Below are 17972 nucleotides of genomic sequence, written 5' to 3'. Positions count from 1 at the left end.
TATAATACACCTAGCTGTTAACCAACCAAACAGAATACATCCTAGAAACCTATCTTTGTTTACAAGCATAGTATCATCCAACGCAAATCTATGATTAACCCTCCTGGAGCCAGGAGCCGATCTGGTCGGCCGCTCACCATCAGCTGGAAGAGGCCAGAGCTCTGCCTCCACTCTACTACTGTAAAGCACCAGGCAGTTTTCAGTGGAAATACATGTATTTTAAAATTTGCGTATATCTACCAAGGTATAGCAAATACCGGCATGAAATTTTCTATGTATCAACTACATAGAACAAATAACTGGTTTAGAGTGATATAAAGAGTCAAAAAACTGTTACTGTTGATTTATAGTTGTCGATAACGTTTATTTTTATGAAGAGAAAAATATTCTCGCACTTTTTCTGTCAATATTTACTTTAAAAAAATCATTTACGATACAGAAGTGTGTACGTAATTATGTATAGTCTATTTCTACATACAATTCTATAGATTAACTAATTTGAACGAGAGAAATAAAAACATTAAAAATAAAAATTCAATCATATGTCACTAGAAAAAACATGACAATATTACTCACCGATAAAATTTGCTTATATGTACCGATGTATGGCAAATATTGACAAGAAATTTTCTACGTGCGGAAAACATAGAATAAAAATAATTCTGAATTGTTAAAATAATAAAAAATAATAGTTGATCTTATAGTTTTTGTTTTCAGCAAATTCATTTTCTCGTTTTCGGTTCTAGTATCTATTTGAAAAATAATTTGACAATACAATAGAATATACATAATTAAGAATTTTATAACGCGCTAAAGCCCTGATTTGCTTTGGCCTACCAAGCGACCGCTGCTCAGTTCGGAGACCTGCAGTTTACGAGGTGAGGCATGGTCAGCGAGACGAATCCTCTCGGTCATTACTCTTGGTTTTCTAGACCGAGGTCGCCCTCTCACCCTCAGATATATCCTCAACTGCAATCACTTAGGGTCACTTAGATTGAGTGAAACTCGAATCAACCCTCAGGACCTGGCAATATTCTTCACCGGGCGGGAATCGAACCCATGACCTCCAGGTGAGAGGCAGGCACGCTACACTTGGCCCGCGACGACCAGCATTTACGTAACGATAGAGGACTATATGCGACTATAAGATTTAGCAGGGAGAAAGTGAAAAGTAAATTGAAGTATGATATGGGGGATGTTTAGGGCCAAGAATTTCCTTTGAAAGAGACAGGAGGTTGAGGAATGTTCGTCGGGTTCATTGGGACAAATTTCCACAAAATGGTCTCCAGAGTCATCATTATTATTATTGATTTAAGCCCACTAAGGAGCGCTGGTGACTAGTTCTTCCTCGATGCTCTTCTTTGTTCCCAATATCTCTTGAGCCCTGCTGATAATTTCTCCTTTCTCTCCTGTGAAAGGGGCTTCCGACTTCTAGGAACTCTAGGTGGTGGGGTCCAAGACTGTACCATAGCACAAAATTTGGAACGATCTTCTATATCAATATCTGAAATCCCAGCCGAATCCAAGTCCTTCTGTACTTCACTAAGCCACAAGCTTCCAGTCTTGTAGCTTTTAACCAAAGAAAATATCTTCTTGGTAAGCCTGTTGCTGTCCATCCAGAGTCATCATCTTCTTTATCATTAGTTTCATCTACCACCATATTCACAGTAGCTTCAGTGCCGTTAGAAACAATTAAAAGAATTTCGTCGCTACTCTCCGAACTAAATTCACTATCGCTATCCAATAAATCACCCGCATTTACTTCACATTGTTCCAAATACTGCATTAATTTATCGTCATCAATACCAGCTGAAAAATTATCAAGTGAACAACTTGCCATTCTGCTGTCACAAATTCACTCACTGCAAGGAGCAATCACTTACTGACCGGTTAGCGGTATTTGTATACACAGGAAATGACTCTTGCGAAAGCTAGAACTTCCAAAGCAAGGTCAGGCACACAATAACGTGCAGTCCCTTTACTATGGGTTGTAACAAAAGTATGCACATCACTATAGGTTGCCTCAAACTTATGTACATCACAGAATTTTAAGCCGGCATGTAATCGGCTCTGGCAACTTCCGAGTGGACTTTTAGAGGCCGACCAGATCGGCTTTGGCGATTTAAAGGGCGGGTGCTCGCACTACCGTCTGGCACCAAGACAGTTAACAGCACGAAAATTACAAGAAATATATGCAAGAAATGTACAATTAAACTCATAACTTATATAACTTACAGCCATAAGACTCCACAAAGAAACAAGAAGATATATATGCAAGACAGAAACATACAAATTAATTAATACTTTACACACATTTTTAGCATATTTTAATTTTTTTTAATGTGTTTGTACAACTGATTAGCTCTTAAGTTTAGGTTAAGTTTTTATAATCACATTTTAAACCTCAAGGTCACTTTACACTTACATACCACAATTTAAATGACAAATCATAACTTATATGCCCCATTAGACATATCTGGATATGCTAATAAAAAATGGCATCTCTCTTTAGACGATGTAATGTAATTAACGCAAAGCATCAATAGCCAGCTGATGATGGCCTAATAGGCCGAAAGCGGTTCTGTAAGAATTAAAAGTACAATAAATTGTATTGATTAGGTGGAGTCCTTTCTTTTCCATATATGAGCTAAAGCTTCAGCGTGAGGCTATTTATGCTTTAGGCCATTCTTGCCCGGAGGTAAGTTGCGTTCTTTATGATGCAACTCATGGATGACACATTAGTATAGGTCCCGCAACAAGAGCTTGCCGAAACTCGAACGTGCGCAGAGACCAATATCTGTTGGCGAAGTTTAAGCTTGTTGTGGGGCTCCTGTGTGTCGCCCGAATGCTGATTACCGGGCTCATTGTTACTCAACTGCTCACTGAGAGGCACAGTGTACAGCTCTTTATCAAGCGTGTATTGAAAAGAAGCAAGAAGTGTGTGCTTGTATTAATATTTTATTTATATTTCGTAGCTGAAAGTGAATTTGTTGTAGTATGATATTCAGTGAACGTAGCGATGCCCCCGTTTCGTTCTAAATTAGGGAGTGCTAAAACTTTACACAGTCAAACTAGAGAAGTTATTTATAATGTGTATAAATTCATGAAAAACGAAACCCACTCCACTGGAAACTTATGTGCTTTTCAAAAGAAAGTGGCCGAAGCAACGGGTGTGTTGGAAAGGTCCATGCGGAATGTAATACGAGACACAAAGAAGATCGAAAGGGGTGAAGTGGATTCATTTTCAACGCCTGGAAAGAGAAGACCGAAGTCTGTCAAGAAGTGTGAATTAGACGATTTTGAGAAATGCTCAGTCAGGCGCACGATTCACAATTTTCACAATACCGAAGGCGAGAGACCAACGCTTGAAAAGATCTGTAAGGAACTGGTTGAGGATATACAGTTTAAAGGTTGCGTAAGAACACTAAGCAAGATAGTTCGAGGCCTAGGTTTTCGATGGAGGAAGACAGAAGACATGCGTAGAATACTTATGGAGAAGCCTGACATAAGGCTCCTACGTGTGCAGTACATACAAAGCATAAAGCGGTACCAACAAGAGGGTAGGCCTCTTGTTTACACTGATGAGACATATTTGCATAGTGCGCACACCAAGTCAAGTGCTTGGAGTGACAGTACTCTTCATGGACTGAAGTCACCTATCTCGAAAGGGCAACGATTAATAGTGGTACATGCCGGTTCAGATGCAGGTTTCGTTCCAAATGCTTTGTTGGTTTTCAAATCCAACCAAAAAACAGGGGATTATCACGATGAGATGAACTATAGAAACTACGAGAAATATCTGACAGAGAGATTAATTCCTAATTTGCCACCCAACTCTGTAGTCGTGATTGATAATGCCTCGTACCATAATGTCCAATGTGAGCATGCACCCACATCGTCATCCAGAAAAAGAGTTATGCAAGATTGGTTGACTGATAAGGGTATTCCGTTTTCTTCAGAGATGATAAAACCACAACTGTACGCTTTGATTAAATCCCATAAATCATGCTACAAGTCATATCAAATCGACAGACTACTTGCTACATATGGGCATACGATTTGCGTCTACCGCCATACCATCCAGACTTGAACCCAATCGAAATGATTTAGGCTCAAGTTAAAGATTATGTAGCACAAAAGAATGTTACTTTCAAACTCGATAATGCAAGAACGTTGCTGATGGAAGGAATTGCGTCAATTGGGGCAGAAGAATGGTCAAGTCAATGTAGGCACGTAATCGACACTGAGAATAAGTACATTGCGAGCGATCACATAATGGATGAAGTATCAGACAGTATAATCATTAATCTGGAGGATGATAGTGACAGTGACGGAGAGAGCGTTAGTGATAGCGCGGATGACAGTGAAGGCGATATAAGCAGCTTTCAATCTCGTTCAGAAGATGCGGACTAGAACAAGCCATTGGGTAAGTTAACTGCTATTTTACGATCACATAATTCTTAATCTCTTTGTTTGTTATTGTTAATATTGTTATTTCATTCAATGTTTCTGATTCTGCATGTCCAACAATATCATTATGCTATAGAGTAATGTGTCCTGGCTCTGGTTATAACTACAATAAGACATTACATACACGCGCTGAGATTTCACTCGAACGCTGGTCACAGTTGAGCTGGCCAGACCGCCAGCCCAGACGGTTCATTAACAACTGCTGGCAGTAAGGTGATTTAGCGAAGCGAGGGAGGCGTGCAGTGTTACTACCGAGCCCACCCGAATACTGCCGATGTTCTGCACAGCTTCTTGCGGGACCTATATTAGGACATACTCAAAAAAATTCCCATCAAAGGGCAGACTCCTTCACAATACGCTGCCAAAACAGAAATAAACCGCTGCAGACAAGCAACTGGAAAAAAAAAAAAAAAAAAAAAAAAAACCAATAAGTGGATATTTCCATGTTCCCTGCCGAGCAAGCGACTTGTAGCCGCGGAATTTGCCACATCGCCCACTGACTGGGTTAATCAAATAACTTGAGCAACAGAAAATGATCACCTGGGAGTATGTCAAATTTATATGTTCATGATCTGGAATATTTCACTAAATATATTTCAAATAAATGACTGGAATTGCAAAGACGCAAATATTTTATTCTGAAAAATATAATATTCTTTGTAATAAATCATTTTGAACTAAAGTTCAAAATACCAACATTACAGAAAAAAAAGTGGTTTGTTCATTAGCCCATACAATGGGACCATTTAATGAAAGAGGCTACAAAAGAAGCAGTAAGTCATATTATACAAGTGCATGACAAGTTTTCACATGATTTGTACCCTGTTGTTCACAGTTCGAGTTTTACACAAGATAAATAGCTTGTAACATTTGTTTTGCTAAATAACTGAGAGGGAGTGTAAGAGAGAGAGAGAAAACCACTGTAAAAAGAAAAAACATTTACATTAATATCAAAAAGTTTATATATTTACAGGTTGATCTGAGATTTTATTTGCTGAGTTTTACTTCACATTCAGTCCTCACAACAGCAATAATTAGGAATACACTCTGTTCAAGAGATCAGTCATTGGAAAAATTATAAAATAAAAAAGGAGATATCTGTAATATCCTTCGTTTGTGATAGCTGGCAAGAAGTTACAGTTACAAATCATCAATCAAATGACAATAATACTAGGAGGCAACACTTTCAATTACAATGCCCCACAAGACTGATACAGATGATTACAGCTTTACTAGCCATTAAATAACTGAGAGCAGTTTTATCTCTCAAGCAGTAATATAAAAAATAATCAACAGTTTTTCAACGCACAAGTTACCATACAAAAATATATAATCAAACCAAGTATACATTGAAAATCAAACATTTGTGTATGTATGTTAAATCTTGCAAGCTATCACAAACTGCATCTGTTATTTGTAATGTAATGTAGCAAACAACAGTTACGAAACAAGGATTATGACATATTACTGAGTCTCCCAACAATAAAATTTTGATAAGAACAAGAATGTCCTTGGTAACACAATATATCTCATAATTAACTTTAAACAAGTGTAGTATGAAGATCTGGAATTTAGTTTCCAGCTGGCAACTGGTAGAATGATTTTGTACATATACTTTCTCAAGTTATCACAAACACAAGGTAATTCACACTGGGGCATTTAAGTTTCTTTCTTTTTCTCTGTGTTGGACAGTCATAATGTGAACGTGCAATGCTGTAATACTTTCCAGCTCCACATCACACAACAAACATTCGATTTTCTCAGTCATAGGCTCCTTCCTGTAATGAAAAATGAGAAGATTTTAGGGTATCACAAATGACGAACAATTCTGTTACAATCTTTCTCAAATTTAGAACGGGATTCAACAGAAGATTATCAACAATATTCTAATTATTATAAGAAAAAAATAATTGCTTCGTTACAACTGGCATACTATGGTTGCTCGAAAAAGAACAAGCACACTATACTGTAAGTTCTTCGCTTATACACTTTTCGAAGAAATAACGGAACTAAGACTGTCAGGTAAACAGCCATGTGCTGGTGGCAGATAGTTGAGCACTGTCATCATTAACTGTCACTATTTGTATCAGCAGATATTTCTCAAATATTTCCTAGTTCACCATTTTTATTGCTCACAAAATCACCTATGTCTTCAAAATAGAACCATCACTTTTGTCCAGCCAAACATACAGTTTCCAGCCAACAGACTTCCATGAGTTATGTTATAACCTAGGTGGGTGCACAAATTATGTCATAAATTTTATTACAGCACTATGCTACATACAAGCTAACTAAAACAAAAAATATTGTAGATGGAAATTATAACACCAAAGGTGCACTTTTAACCAGTAGCGTAGCCAGGATTTCAGTTTGGGGGGGGGCATTCATCCAGAATTTTATTTTGATAGGTGTCCAAACTTCCATAGTTTAGGTGGTGTAGAATACCGAAGAAGGAAATGAGTGTCCTTGGATCCAAGGAAGAGTGGTGGGTTCGTGCGGATTCCGGAAGCTAATATTCTTCTTCTTTTTCTTCTTCCCTGCTTTTCCCACATCTGTAGGATCGCGGGTGCGAACTGTGTCACACATGTGGATTTGGTCCCGTTTTAAGGCCGGATATCCTTCCCGGCGCCAACCCTATATAGAGGGAAGTAATCAGTGTTGTATGTTTCTTTGGTGGTTGGTAGTGTAGTATGTTGTCTGAATATGAATATGTTGGGACAAACACCCAGTCCCCAGCCAGAAGAATTAATCAGACGCGATTAAAAGCCCCGACCCAGCAGGGAATCGAACCCGGGACCGTCTGAACCGATGGCCTCAACACTGATCATTCAGCCAATGAGTCGGACTCCGGAAGCTAATATTAATGTACATTATGTATAAAATGCTCAATAAAAGGACATTCGTTAAAACTTCTGGGTGTCTGGACTTCTTAGACGACAACTCTCCCGTTTCCCGGCTACCTCTGTTACTCCCATCCCAACATAACTGCAGCAGTTCATATGTTCCGAGTACAAGTGAAATGAATGCAAGAATAAACAGTTTGAGTAAGGATGCAATATTTCAGTTTAGAATAAATATGGTAATATTATAATAATGGTCATATGATAAGCAATAAAGAAATGACATTTTATACAAATAATGCGGCAAAGATATACACGCACGCGCGTCGAATACAGGTTTCTCGTCCTTTCTGTCCATGTATAGATGAAGGCAAGAGAATGATGGCCCACCGTGACTCGTTATTTCGACATTATAAACAAACCCTAGATGACACAGACTTCGAATCTAACCGCATCTTAAGAAATCGCACAAAGCAGTTAATCCGAAATTTTAAAAAATGTATATATTTTCGGAATTTAGCTAACAACTTAAATTCTAATCGTGCATGGGACCAACTTAGAGCTCTGGGAATAGGAAAACATCAACAGAGACAGATTCCACTTGACGAACTGAACGATTACCCAAATTAACTGCACCGACTCACCGCCCTCCCCTAAAGCCAATCCACCATTCACATTTCACAGAAAATCAGGATAAAGGATTTGTACTCGATTAAATCAAAGACTACAGGTGCAGATGATATTCCTATTACTTTTATACACAACATTAAGGGTGCTATCTCGCCTATACTGACGCACATACTGAACTACTGTTTACTAAACGGAACTTTCCCTACTGTCTGGAAAACCGCCAATATTATATTGGTACCTAAGAGTTTAAACCCACAATCACCCTCTGACTATCGTCCTATGTCCGTACTCCCTGCGCTTTCCAAAGACATTGAACGTTTAGTATACGAGGAAGTTCCGGAATACCTAATTAAAAATGATTTTTTGGACCCTTTGCAATCTGGATTTGAGAAGGTTCACAGTACCGCGACAGCACTTTTGAAGGTTACTGAAGACATCAGAAACGTATGGACAAACGACTGCTCACTATACGTATCCTTCTGGACTTCAGTAGCGCCTTTGACAGTATAGTAATTCCGACTATGATAAAGAAAATGGAACTGCTAAATTTCGATCTGGCTGCGCTTAAGGTTTTTAGTTCTTATTTGAGTAACCGTCAACAGCGTCTAACAGTAAACGACAAGGCCTCTAAATGGAAAATGAAACTGGTGTTGCCCCGCAGGACAGTATTCTACGGTCCGTAATTTTCTGTATTTATATCAATGACATATCATCTGTGACAGGAAATAACACACATGATCTCTGTGCTGACGATCTTCAAATATATCGACACTGCAAGACAAGATATTAATAGGGACCTCCGACGACTCAGTGTACATGCACAACGAAGCTCTTATACTAAACTGCAAAAAAATCAGACAATTATAATTGGATCACGAAAATTACTAAGCTGCTCAAACAATGTCGCAGTCCCGCCTATCCTACTGAATAGTAAAATTACTCCCTACAGTAAAATGGTTAAAAATCACGGCGTAATGATGAATGAAACAGCTGATTGGTCTGATCACACGAAAGAAGTACGTAAAAAGATTTTTGAAGTTCTTCACCCTCTTAAACGGCAAAGGGATGTATTTACATTTGAGCTACAGGCCAAACTAATGCAGACACTCATTATCCCTATTCTTGACTATTGTGACGTCGTTTTAGTTGACATGACGAGAGAAGAAACACAAACTTCAACGAGCACTGAATACCTGCCTGCGATTTATTTACAATACCGGGTACGATAGTCATCTCACCCCATACTATCAGGCTGCCTCATGGCTGATGTCTGATAAACGTCGGCAGCTTTAACGATGGTGATCAGAGTGGTAGCTGAAAGTCAGCCAATGTATATTTCTTCTAAATTCATCTTTTTATCATCATTTCACAACTTAAATACACGTTCTAGATTCATTCTTTCTATTCCACTGCACCGCACAAATAAAATTAATAGATCATTTGTGGTGACTGTCGCCAGATTATGGAATTCCCTGCCAGTTCAGGTCAGAGAAACTAGCTTTTTTAAATCACGATTTAAGGTCACCTGCCGAGACTACCTGGTGAGGACAGCTGACTGAATGGTTGACGTATGAATGTGTGCGTTCCTGAGGATTAGCCTTGTTAAGAGTTTTTAATAGTAATTAGTTCTAATATTAATTTAGTAAGTAATTTATTTAAATTTATTTTAAATTATCTTAATTTATGTAGTTTTAACTATTTTAAGTATCTCAGTATTTTATTTAAGATTCTGATTAGTATGTGGTTAAGTGTACGAGAGGGCCTAAAGCCCTAACTTCGCCACTGTACTGAAGGCACTAACAAGCAAGCAAGCAAGCAAGCAAACAAACAAACAAACAAACAAACAAACACACACCGAGCTCGATAGCTGCAGTCGCTTAAGCGCGGCCAGTATCCAGTATTCGGGAGATAGTAGGTTCGAACCCCACTGTCGGCAGCCCTAAAAATGGTTTTCCGTGGTTTCCCATTTTCACACCAGGCAAATGCTGGGGCTGTTCCTTAATTAAGGCCACGGCCGCTTCCTTCCCACTCCTAGCCCTTCCCTGTCCCATCGTCGCCATAAGACCTGTCTGTGTCGGTGCGACGTAAAGAAACTAGCAAAAACAAAAAAACAAACAAACAAACAAACAAACAAACAAATATATAATGTAAAGCGTATGGATATAGATATTTTGTTAGTTGGTAAAGAAAAATACACGTCACAACATATGCCATGTAGGGTTTACCTTGTCCTATTAGTTTCAAACGCGGTTAGGGCCAGGCAGCTGTGAGCTTGCATCCGGGAGATAGTGGATTCGAACCCCACTGTCGGCAGCCCTGAAAATGTTTTCCCGTGGGTTCCCATTTTCACACCAAGCAAATGCTGGGGCTGTACCTTAATTATAACGACCACGGCCGCTTCCTTCCTACTTCCTATCCCACCGTCGCAATAGGACCTATCTGTGTCGGTGCGACAAAGTAAATTGTTAATTACTTTCCCTCGCAAGCCTGGGATACAGAATATAGTAGTATGAAGTTAGAGTTTTGTGACGCTAATATTCGTATGTATAGTTTTTATTAACGTGCCAGAAACCAACGACACTGAGCTGCTGCCATTTCAACACCGTTTTAAGGGTTACCGATCCAAGCCAGGATTTGAACCTGCGAACTCAGACTCAGAAGGACAGCGATCCAACCGAGCCGCATGAAAAGGAGGCGTTTGTGATTATTGTTATAAATATATGCAGTTAGTATTTTTACGAAGGTTTTACGAGGAGCATTTATTAAGGCGTACGTTTTCTTATTGTCCTAAATGCACGACGCCAGACAGAGGAACTAGCTGGAAGCTAAGGAGCCTTGCAGGGGTGTCGCTTCCTTCTTTGTTCACTTTTCCAAACCAAACTCCATGGCGTAACAGCCCCGAAGGGCCATCGCCTACCAAGTGACCGCTGTTCAGCCCGGAGGCCTGCAGATCTGCAGATTATGAGATGTCGTGTGGTCAGCACGACAAATCCTCTCTGCCGTTTTTCCTGGCTTTCTAGACCGAGGCTGATAATCACCGTCAGATAGCTCCTCAATTATAAACACGTGGGCTGAGTGTACCTCGAACCAGACCTCAGATCCAGGTAAAAGTCCCTGACCTGGACGGGAATCGAACCCGGGGCCTCCGGTAAGAGGCAGGCAAGCTATCCCTACACCGTGGGGCCGGCTGGTTACTTTTCGGTATCCTTATTTTCGAATTTGACTTAAGGCATCCTGCATTCGATTCCCGGCACTGACAGAGTTACGAAAGGCATGGGATGAGGAGGATACAGGCTTGTTTTTGGGTGCAGTAGAGTTATCCTTGAGTCTCCCGTAATCGAAATATCTACGGCCCTTCACGGGGTGTAGTACCAAAGTGGTTCCTTTTTATAAGAAGACAAATTAAATGAAGATTTTACTTCCTGGCAAACGAAGAACGATATTGTCAATTTTACGAACAGTTTCAATAATGCAGCAGGTTTATGTTAAGAGTACAGAAGCTATGATTGTACATGGTAACAATAAAAACCAACAATATCTACTGAAGTTCCGTCACCGCACTCGGTAGGACCGGCTTTCTTTTCATATCCACCGGGCGAATTGACCGTGCGGTTAGGGACGCACAGCTGTGTGCTTGCATCCGGGAGATAGTGGGTTCAAACACCACTGTCGGCAGCCCTAAAGATGGTTTTCTGTGGTTTCGCATTTTCACACCAGGCAAATGCTGGAGCTGTACCTTAATTAAGGCCACGGCCGCTTCTTCCCACTCTCAGCCCTTTACTTTCCCATCGTCGCCATAAGACCTACAGTACGACGTAAAGCAAATTCTAAATAAAAATAAAAAATCTTTTCACAACCCCTTCCAAGGAAAAGTTATATCCACACTACTGGCCACTGAAATTATTTTGTGGGTACGCCACTGCATTCACTCGCCATTTAAGGTACAAGGTAAGTCCGAATAATGGTTGGATACTCAAAATACACCACCATAAATGATGCGGTTCTGGCTCAAAAGTCTATACGGAAGGGTAAGGGACGGGATCTAGTGTTTTAAGTAGAATCCGTATCAATAGAACGTGACTTCCCATTTAAAAAATGTTTCATGCATCGACTGCGATTCAAGCCTAGGCCGTCCTGATGAGAAGATAGAACCACTGGAACTGAGTTATCACGGCCGCCAATTACAAAATAGTTACCCGCACTTTTGATGGTGTCATTTGAGGTTCCAATCAGTCCCCGGGCATTTGACAAAATATATAGGCCTACCTATCGAACTTAGGCACGAATCCGCGATTGTCTTGCTACTGTAACAATTAAAAAACTTTTTCATAACTTACCGAGGATGCACATAGTGTTGGCTTCTCAGTGACAAAACGGTCCCTCTTCAAAAAAACTTACTTATATGGCACAAAATGAGGAACTAACATGCAGCTCACTATCCTGTCACAGTCTTCCCAACGCTGCAACTTAAACACAGCACATCTCTTAACCACGGCGCAACCCGAGGATCCCTAGGACATTGTTGTTTCCTGGAACCGATATTCAAAAGCTGACACGATGTTGTAAGCTTGCAACTGTTTCTGGCCGTTGCCCCCGTTATCTCGGTCACATTCCGGCCCCCTACTGAGTAATCCATTGCTAATTGCCCCATTCTTCATGTCTTGACATTTTTCAACACACGGTTACATTCTCAATTGTGAGACCTCTACAGGGAAATATCCCCCCCCGCATCACAATCCTAAGTGTCTTCCTTTCATTCAAGCAGTACAAATATGGATAATTATTAATGGCCCTATTGAGCCCTGCTAGTACATTCTTGTCGCTACGTTAAATTAACATTTCGGCATACGTTTTTAAGTTGTTCGTGCTGATTCTCGCTCTAGTTTCATGAAATATTTTAGGGGGGCCCGGCCCCCCCTCCCCTTGGCTACGCCAGTGCTTTTAACTCCCTCATACAAATAATTATTATAGCCCCAAAATAAGAGCAGTAGCAATAACAAGTACAGCCCCATTACACGACATGTTTTGGTTCGAACAGCAACGAGCCACTCATTTGTTTTCAAGGAAACTCATACAAAGAGATTGTTTCTATGGACGAAAATGAGTAAAAAGCATCTGTAAACTTTCAGGCTCACAAGAAAGACATGTTATTCCATATGTTAGTAGAACAGTGCTACTAAAAGAAGAAATAAAAATACTGATACGGATTGTTTCTCATAGGGAGCCCGAAACATTTGTACCTAATGAGTAAATTCTTATTACCAATATAGTTGTCTGTTATTGGATTGTAATGTCCAACAATGGCCCAACTATATTGGTATTTATAAATAAACAACAGAAATGAGCAAACTGTCTATTCATCAACGCTTGCTGGTTCTAGGTTTAAAAGTAGGAAAGATCACAATATGAAGACAATACATTTATTGGTGGTAGGCACTATCCTGTTACCCTCAATTTGCTGAATTTTCTTTGTGAATTTGTAAACATTTCTGTGTATCGTAGTACTGTATTGTGTCCATGTACTTTCGTAATTCCCACCATAAGAAAATTAAAATTAGCGTTACTGTCCACGCTGCACGGACAGGCCAGTAAAATTAAAATTAGCGTTACTGTCCATGCTGCACGGACAGGCCAGTGACAACTGGCCTTGGTAAGGATTTGGTAGAGAACATAATTACATGGCCCTGAGGCGTGGTTGCATGTCAGCCTACAGCTGCAGGGAACGTTGATCCCAAGCCAGGTTTATTCTCTTTGCGTCTGACGTGTTGGTGCTTAATTTTAAGTTTGTTTGGCCTCTTTCAGACTGCGCAGGTTTCGACCCCTTTCCGCCCTTAACCGCTTAGGCCTAAACTAAGAACTAATTGTTCAAATGGAGTCTTTCAGATGACGCGAAGGCAGAGAGTAAGCGCGGATGGGAGGAATGTTTGAGCAGGCAGTCCGTAGCGAGTTGTGGTCCCGCGCCCGTAGTTACTTGTTATTTGACATTAGTTTGTATGCATGTCATCATACACAGCGGATCGACCATGCTCGCAGCATCAATACTTTACTGTAACTTGTATCAGAACCCAACAGTGTACCTATAAGGAAGTAGAAATTTAGACTTTTAAAGAAATGTAGGCCCGCACTCACCCATTTTACATATTTACCGTATTTACTCGCATACCAGTCCCCCTTTTCTCCCCACTTTTACAGCCAAATAAAGTAAAGGAGGGTCCAATATACGACAACCTCAGACTTTGGGCAGTGGACACATGACTTCTAGGCTATAATGAGCTGTAAATTGTACCTGTAAACATTCTACACTATTCTTTAACAAACTTGTGAATGTATTCGAGTTATACTGGCTATTTTCGTTGGAAAGCAGTATTTTTAAATGTAAAAAGACAATAAATGGTGCACACAACTTTTAGGCCTACATATAAAGTAAATATATTCAGTTTTAGTTACTCATATAACGTCACTCATTTTATCTCATCAATTCCTTTGATGAGGCTGACGTCAGGACGGGCATACAGTCATAAAAACTCACTACGAAGATTCGTCTCACTTTATACTCGACCCCATAGAGAAAAAGGCAGTAAGGGTATCTATCGTATTATCATATTATGCAATATTGATACAAAATAACTTAATGGCCAGTCATTTGTCTCTGTCAGTTGAGCAGTAGGCCGACAACACAGTCAACCTAAGTAAACCTGATCACTGGTTTCATTTGAATTATAGTCTTGTGCCGCCAACTTCCTTGCTACCGGCGTGTCGTCATTCCAAGTGACATCATCTTCACTGCCATCATCAGCCATGTATCAAGAGCATTCGAGGTCGTGTCTTTTTGAGCCTTTCAAAAATAGTTTCGTTCCTGACTGTAGAGTCCAAACAGTGTGAATCTGTTCCCAAATGGTTTCTGATATTCCCAGTTGGTGTATGTGTAGCAGAAACCACTCCTTCCGAACAAAGCCGTGCTTTAGAAAGCATGCCAAACCACCAGCTGATAACTAGCGTATGTTACGAGTTGTACTTCCAAATAAATAGTGACTGGAAGCATTCTTTTGATAAATGTGGATATTGAACGTCAGACCTTTATCTTTAAGTACTGTATTTACTCGTGTATTAGACCCCCTTTTCCCCCCAACTTTTACAGCCGAAAAGAGTAAAGCAGGGTCCAATATGTGATACCCTCACATTTTGTGCAGTGAACACATGACTTCTAGGCTATAAAGAGCTATAAATTGTACATGTAAACATTCTACACTGTTCTTTAACAAACTTATGAATATATTTGAGTTATACTGGCTATTTTCGTTAGAAGGCAGTATTTCTAAATTAAAAAAGTAAAATGGTGAAGATGACTTTTAGGCCTACATATAAAGTAAATATAATCCCTTTTAGTTACTCATATCAAGTCATTTGTTTCATCTCATTAACTCCTCTGATGAGGTCGACGTCAGGAAATGCAAACAGTCATAGCTACAAAGATTAGTCTCACTTCATACTCGACCCCGGTGGCTTCAAGTAGCCTACGCATTGGCCTCCACGGTATGCACTAGCCATGTGTCTTGGTAGGTGTGTTAGGTACCAACTGACGAGCCCAACCTAGCACACGGGGGCAAAACGCTGGCAACCAGGAATGAGTAAGATGGAAAATCAACGGACCATTTATATTGGTATTATAAATTTACTCATTCGGGACAAACATTTCAGATTCTCTATGGGAATCAACATCTTATCATCATGTCAATTAATTACCGGTCACGTACGAAAGCAAGCCCAAAAGTCGCGGATGACAAGCTCCAATTAAGAAACTCGGCTGCGTGGTATTGACGAGACGTTTCAACGTGAAGGGAGGAAAGTTTAACTGCAACAACCAGAAGAGACTAATGGATTTTTTTTCCAAAGGTGTTAACGGAGCTATGTTTCATTTTTTTCCAAAGGTGTTAACGGAAGTATATTTCTTGTTTCTTGTGCATCTGGAGGTTCAGAAACCACATTGAGACTTGGGGAAAATCCTCTCTGAGATAACTCCAAGCCGGTTTAATACGCTTCTTGCGAGAATTTTACCCGCAATTGACAAAAGCTATATACCACGGTAGCTCCCACATGCACTACGATTGCCTTTCTTGAAGATAGTGATGATGGTAGCATTCTTCAAGTCGTCAGGTATTTCTCGATTTTCTCAAGTGATAGATATAATGTGGCTGTATGTGTGAAAAATAAGGATGAAGTGTTGGAGGTGTTTAATACGATCAGGCAAAGGCAGAAAAGTTATATGGTGTAGGAATTAAGGTAGTGCAATCTGACAATGTTACAGAGTGTACATGTAGCAGGTTTCAAGCACAACTGCAAAAATGTGGTATTGCTGATAGGAGGTCTGTACCGTACACTCCACAACAAAATGGATTAGCGGAGAGGCAGAATAGAACGATGATTGATACTGTTAGATGTCTATTGATCCAGTCAGGGTTACCAAAAGAATTTTGGGGAGAAGCAGTAATGACTGCAGTGTATTTAAGAAATAGGTGCCCATCCTTAGCAATAAATTTTCAGATACCGTATGAACTATGATTCAATAGGAAGTTGGATGAGGAAGAAATAGGTAGATTGAAAGTATTTGGATGTCAGGCATGGGCTGTGAGAGCAGACAGCAGGAAGTTAGATTCCAGAGCAGAGTCATGCGTTATGATAGGGTACGAGGCAGGTACTAAATATGGATATATCGTCGCAATAAGACCTATCTGTGTCGGTGCGATGTAAAGCCACCAAAAAAAAGATCATGGAGTCTTGATAGGAAGAAAGTGATAGTGAGGAGAAGTGTGGTATTTGAGGAGCAGATATTTCCCTTTAAGGTGAAAAGTCCTGGAATTGATATCATAGAAAAGATAAATGTACCAAAGGCAGAGGGTAGTGAAACATACTTTGACACACTGTGCATTGAACATCCAGAGATAAAATTAGGGACTGAATAGACACAGGGGAAGAAGGAGAAGAAACATTGGCTGTTGAGTCAACGACCGGGGAGGAACAACTAGAGGTTGAGTCTATAGCAATCAATACAAGAGCCAGGGAATAATCTGTGAGGGTCAATAAGACAGAGGAAAAGGAAAGACTTGTGCAGATTGTAAGGCAGTGATGGAAGTTAGACATGGGAGTGTAGAACCTAGAGCAGTTGAGGAAGCCAAGAGTCTGATAACTGGATGGAAGCCATGAAAGTGGAAATCAATGAGATGAGAAAGAAGGATGTTTGGGAAATTGTAAAAAGATCAGAAAATATCAAGGTAATTAGTTCTAAGTGGGTGTTTTCATTGAAGTATGACATTGAGGGTAACATTCGGAAATATAAGGCCAGGTTGGTTGCCCAATGTTTTAAGAGACAGATGAACCTTAGTTAGTCTTGTTATTAAGAGGAAAACAATGAGACTGTTAATAGGTATTGCAGTATGTAAAGGTTGGACTGCAGAACATCTAGATCTAACTAGTGCTTAGTTAAATAGTGAAATCAGTTGTACTGTAAACATGTAACAATCAGAATTGTTCGTAGAAAAAGATGTCCAAAATGATGTATGTAAGAAAAGCATCTGTGGACTACCTAATTCGAGTAAAGACTGGAATGCTTGTGTTGATGCTACAATTAGAAGACTAGATTTTGGGAGATGTGTCAAAGAACTATGTGTGTGTATGTAAAGGAGTGTTGTACCATTGGCTTGTATGTTGACGACATAATTGTAATAGGTGACAAAGATATTGTTAAGTTGGTTAAAATAAGGTTGGCAGATGAGTTACAGATTAAAGATCTATGGAAACAACACACTTACTGTCAATAAAAATAGAACAGACAAAAGAAGGGGTTATGTTGAGTCAAAGTTTGTATATTGACAAATTACTTGCTGATTTTTCCATGAATGACTGTAAACCGAGTAAGACTATTTAGCAAGTGGGTATTCAGCAGCTGAAAATGATGAGCAGGAATTTGATTGTACCATCTATCGCAGTGCGGTAGGAAGTTTGCTATATTTGACAAATAATATTAGACATGACATT

The 17972-nt window shown here is 39.8% G+C and overlaps 1 protein-coding gene across 1 annotated transcript in view; it reads right to left on the bottom strand.

Moving 5' to 3' along the window:
• Nucleotides 1-5084: 5084 nt before the first annotated feature.
• Nucleotides 5085-17972, bottom strand: part of spn-E (spindle E) — a 323333-nt gene continuing 310445 nt past the window's right edge. Inside the window, exon 26 of the mRNA XM_067157868.2 lies at nucleotides 5085-6248. Coding sequence (XP_067013969.2) covers nucleotides 6116-6248 — 133 coding nt within the window. The 3' untranslated portion in view covers nucleotides 5085-6115. The remainder of the gene's footprint in view (nucleotides 6249-17972) is intronic.

Source organism: Anabrus simplex, chromosome 1 (assembly GCF_040414725.1).
Source record: "Anabrus simplex isolate iqAnaSimp1 chromosome 1, ASM4041472v1, whole genome shotgun sequence".
NCBI lineage: Eukaryota > Metazoa > Arthropoda > Insecta > Orthoptera > Tettigoniidae > Anabrus > Anabrus simplex.
The sequence above is the reverse complement of the archived record's forward strand: the minus strand, read 5'-3'. Positions and strand labels throughout refer to the sequence as shown.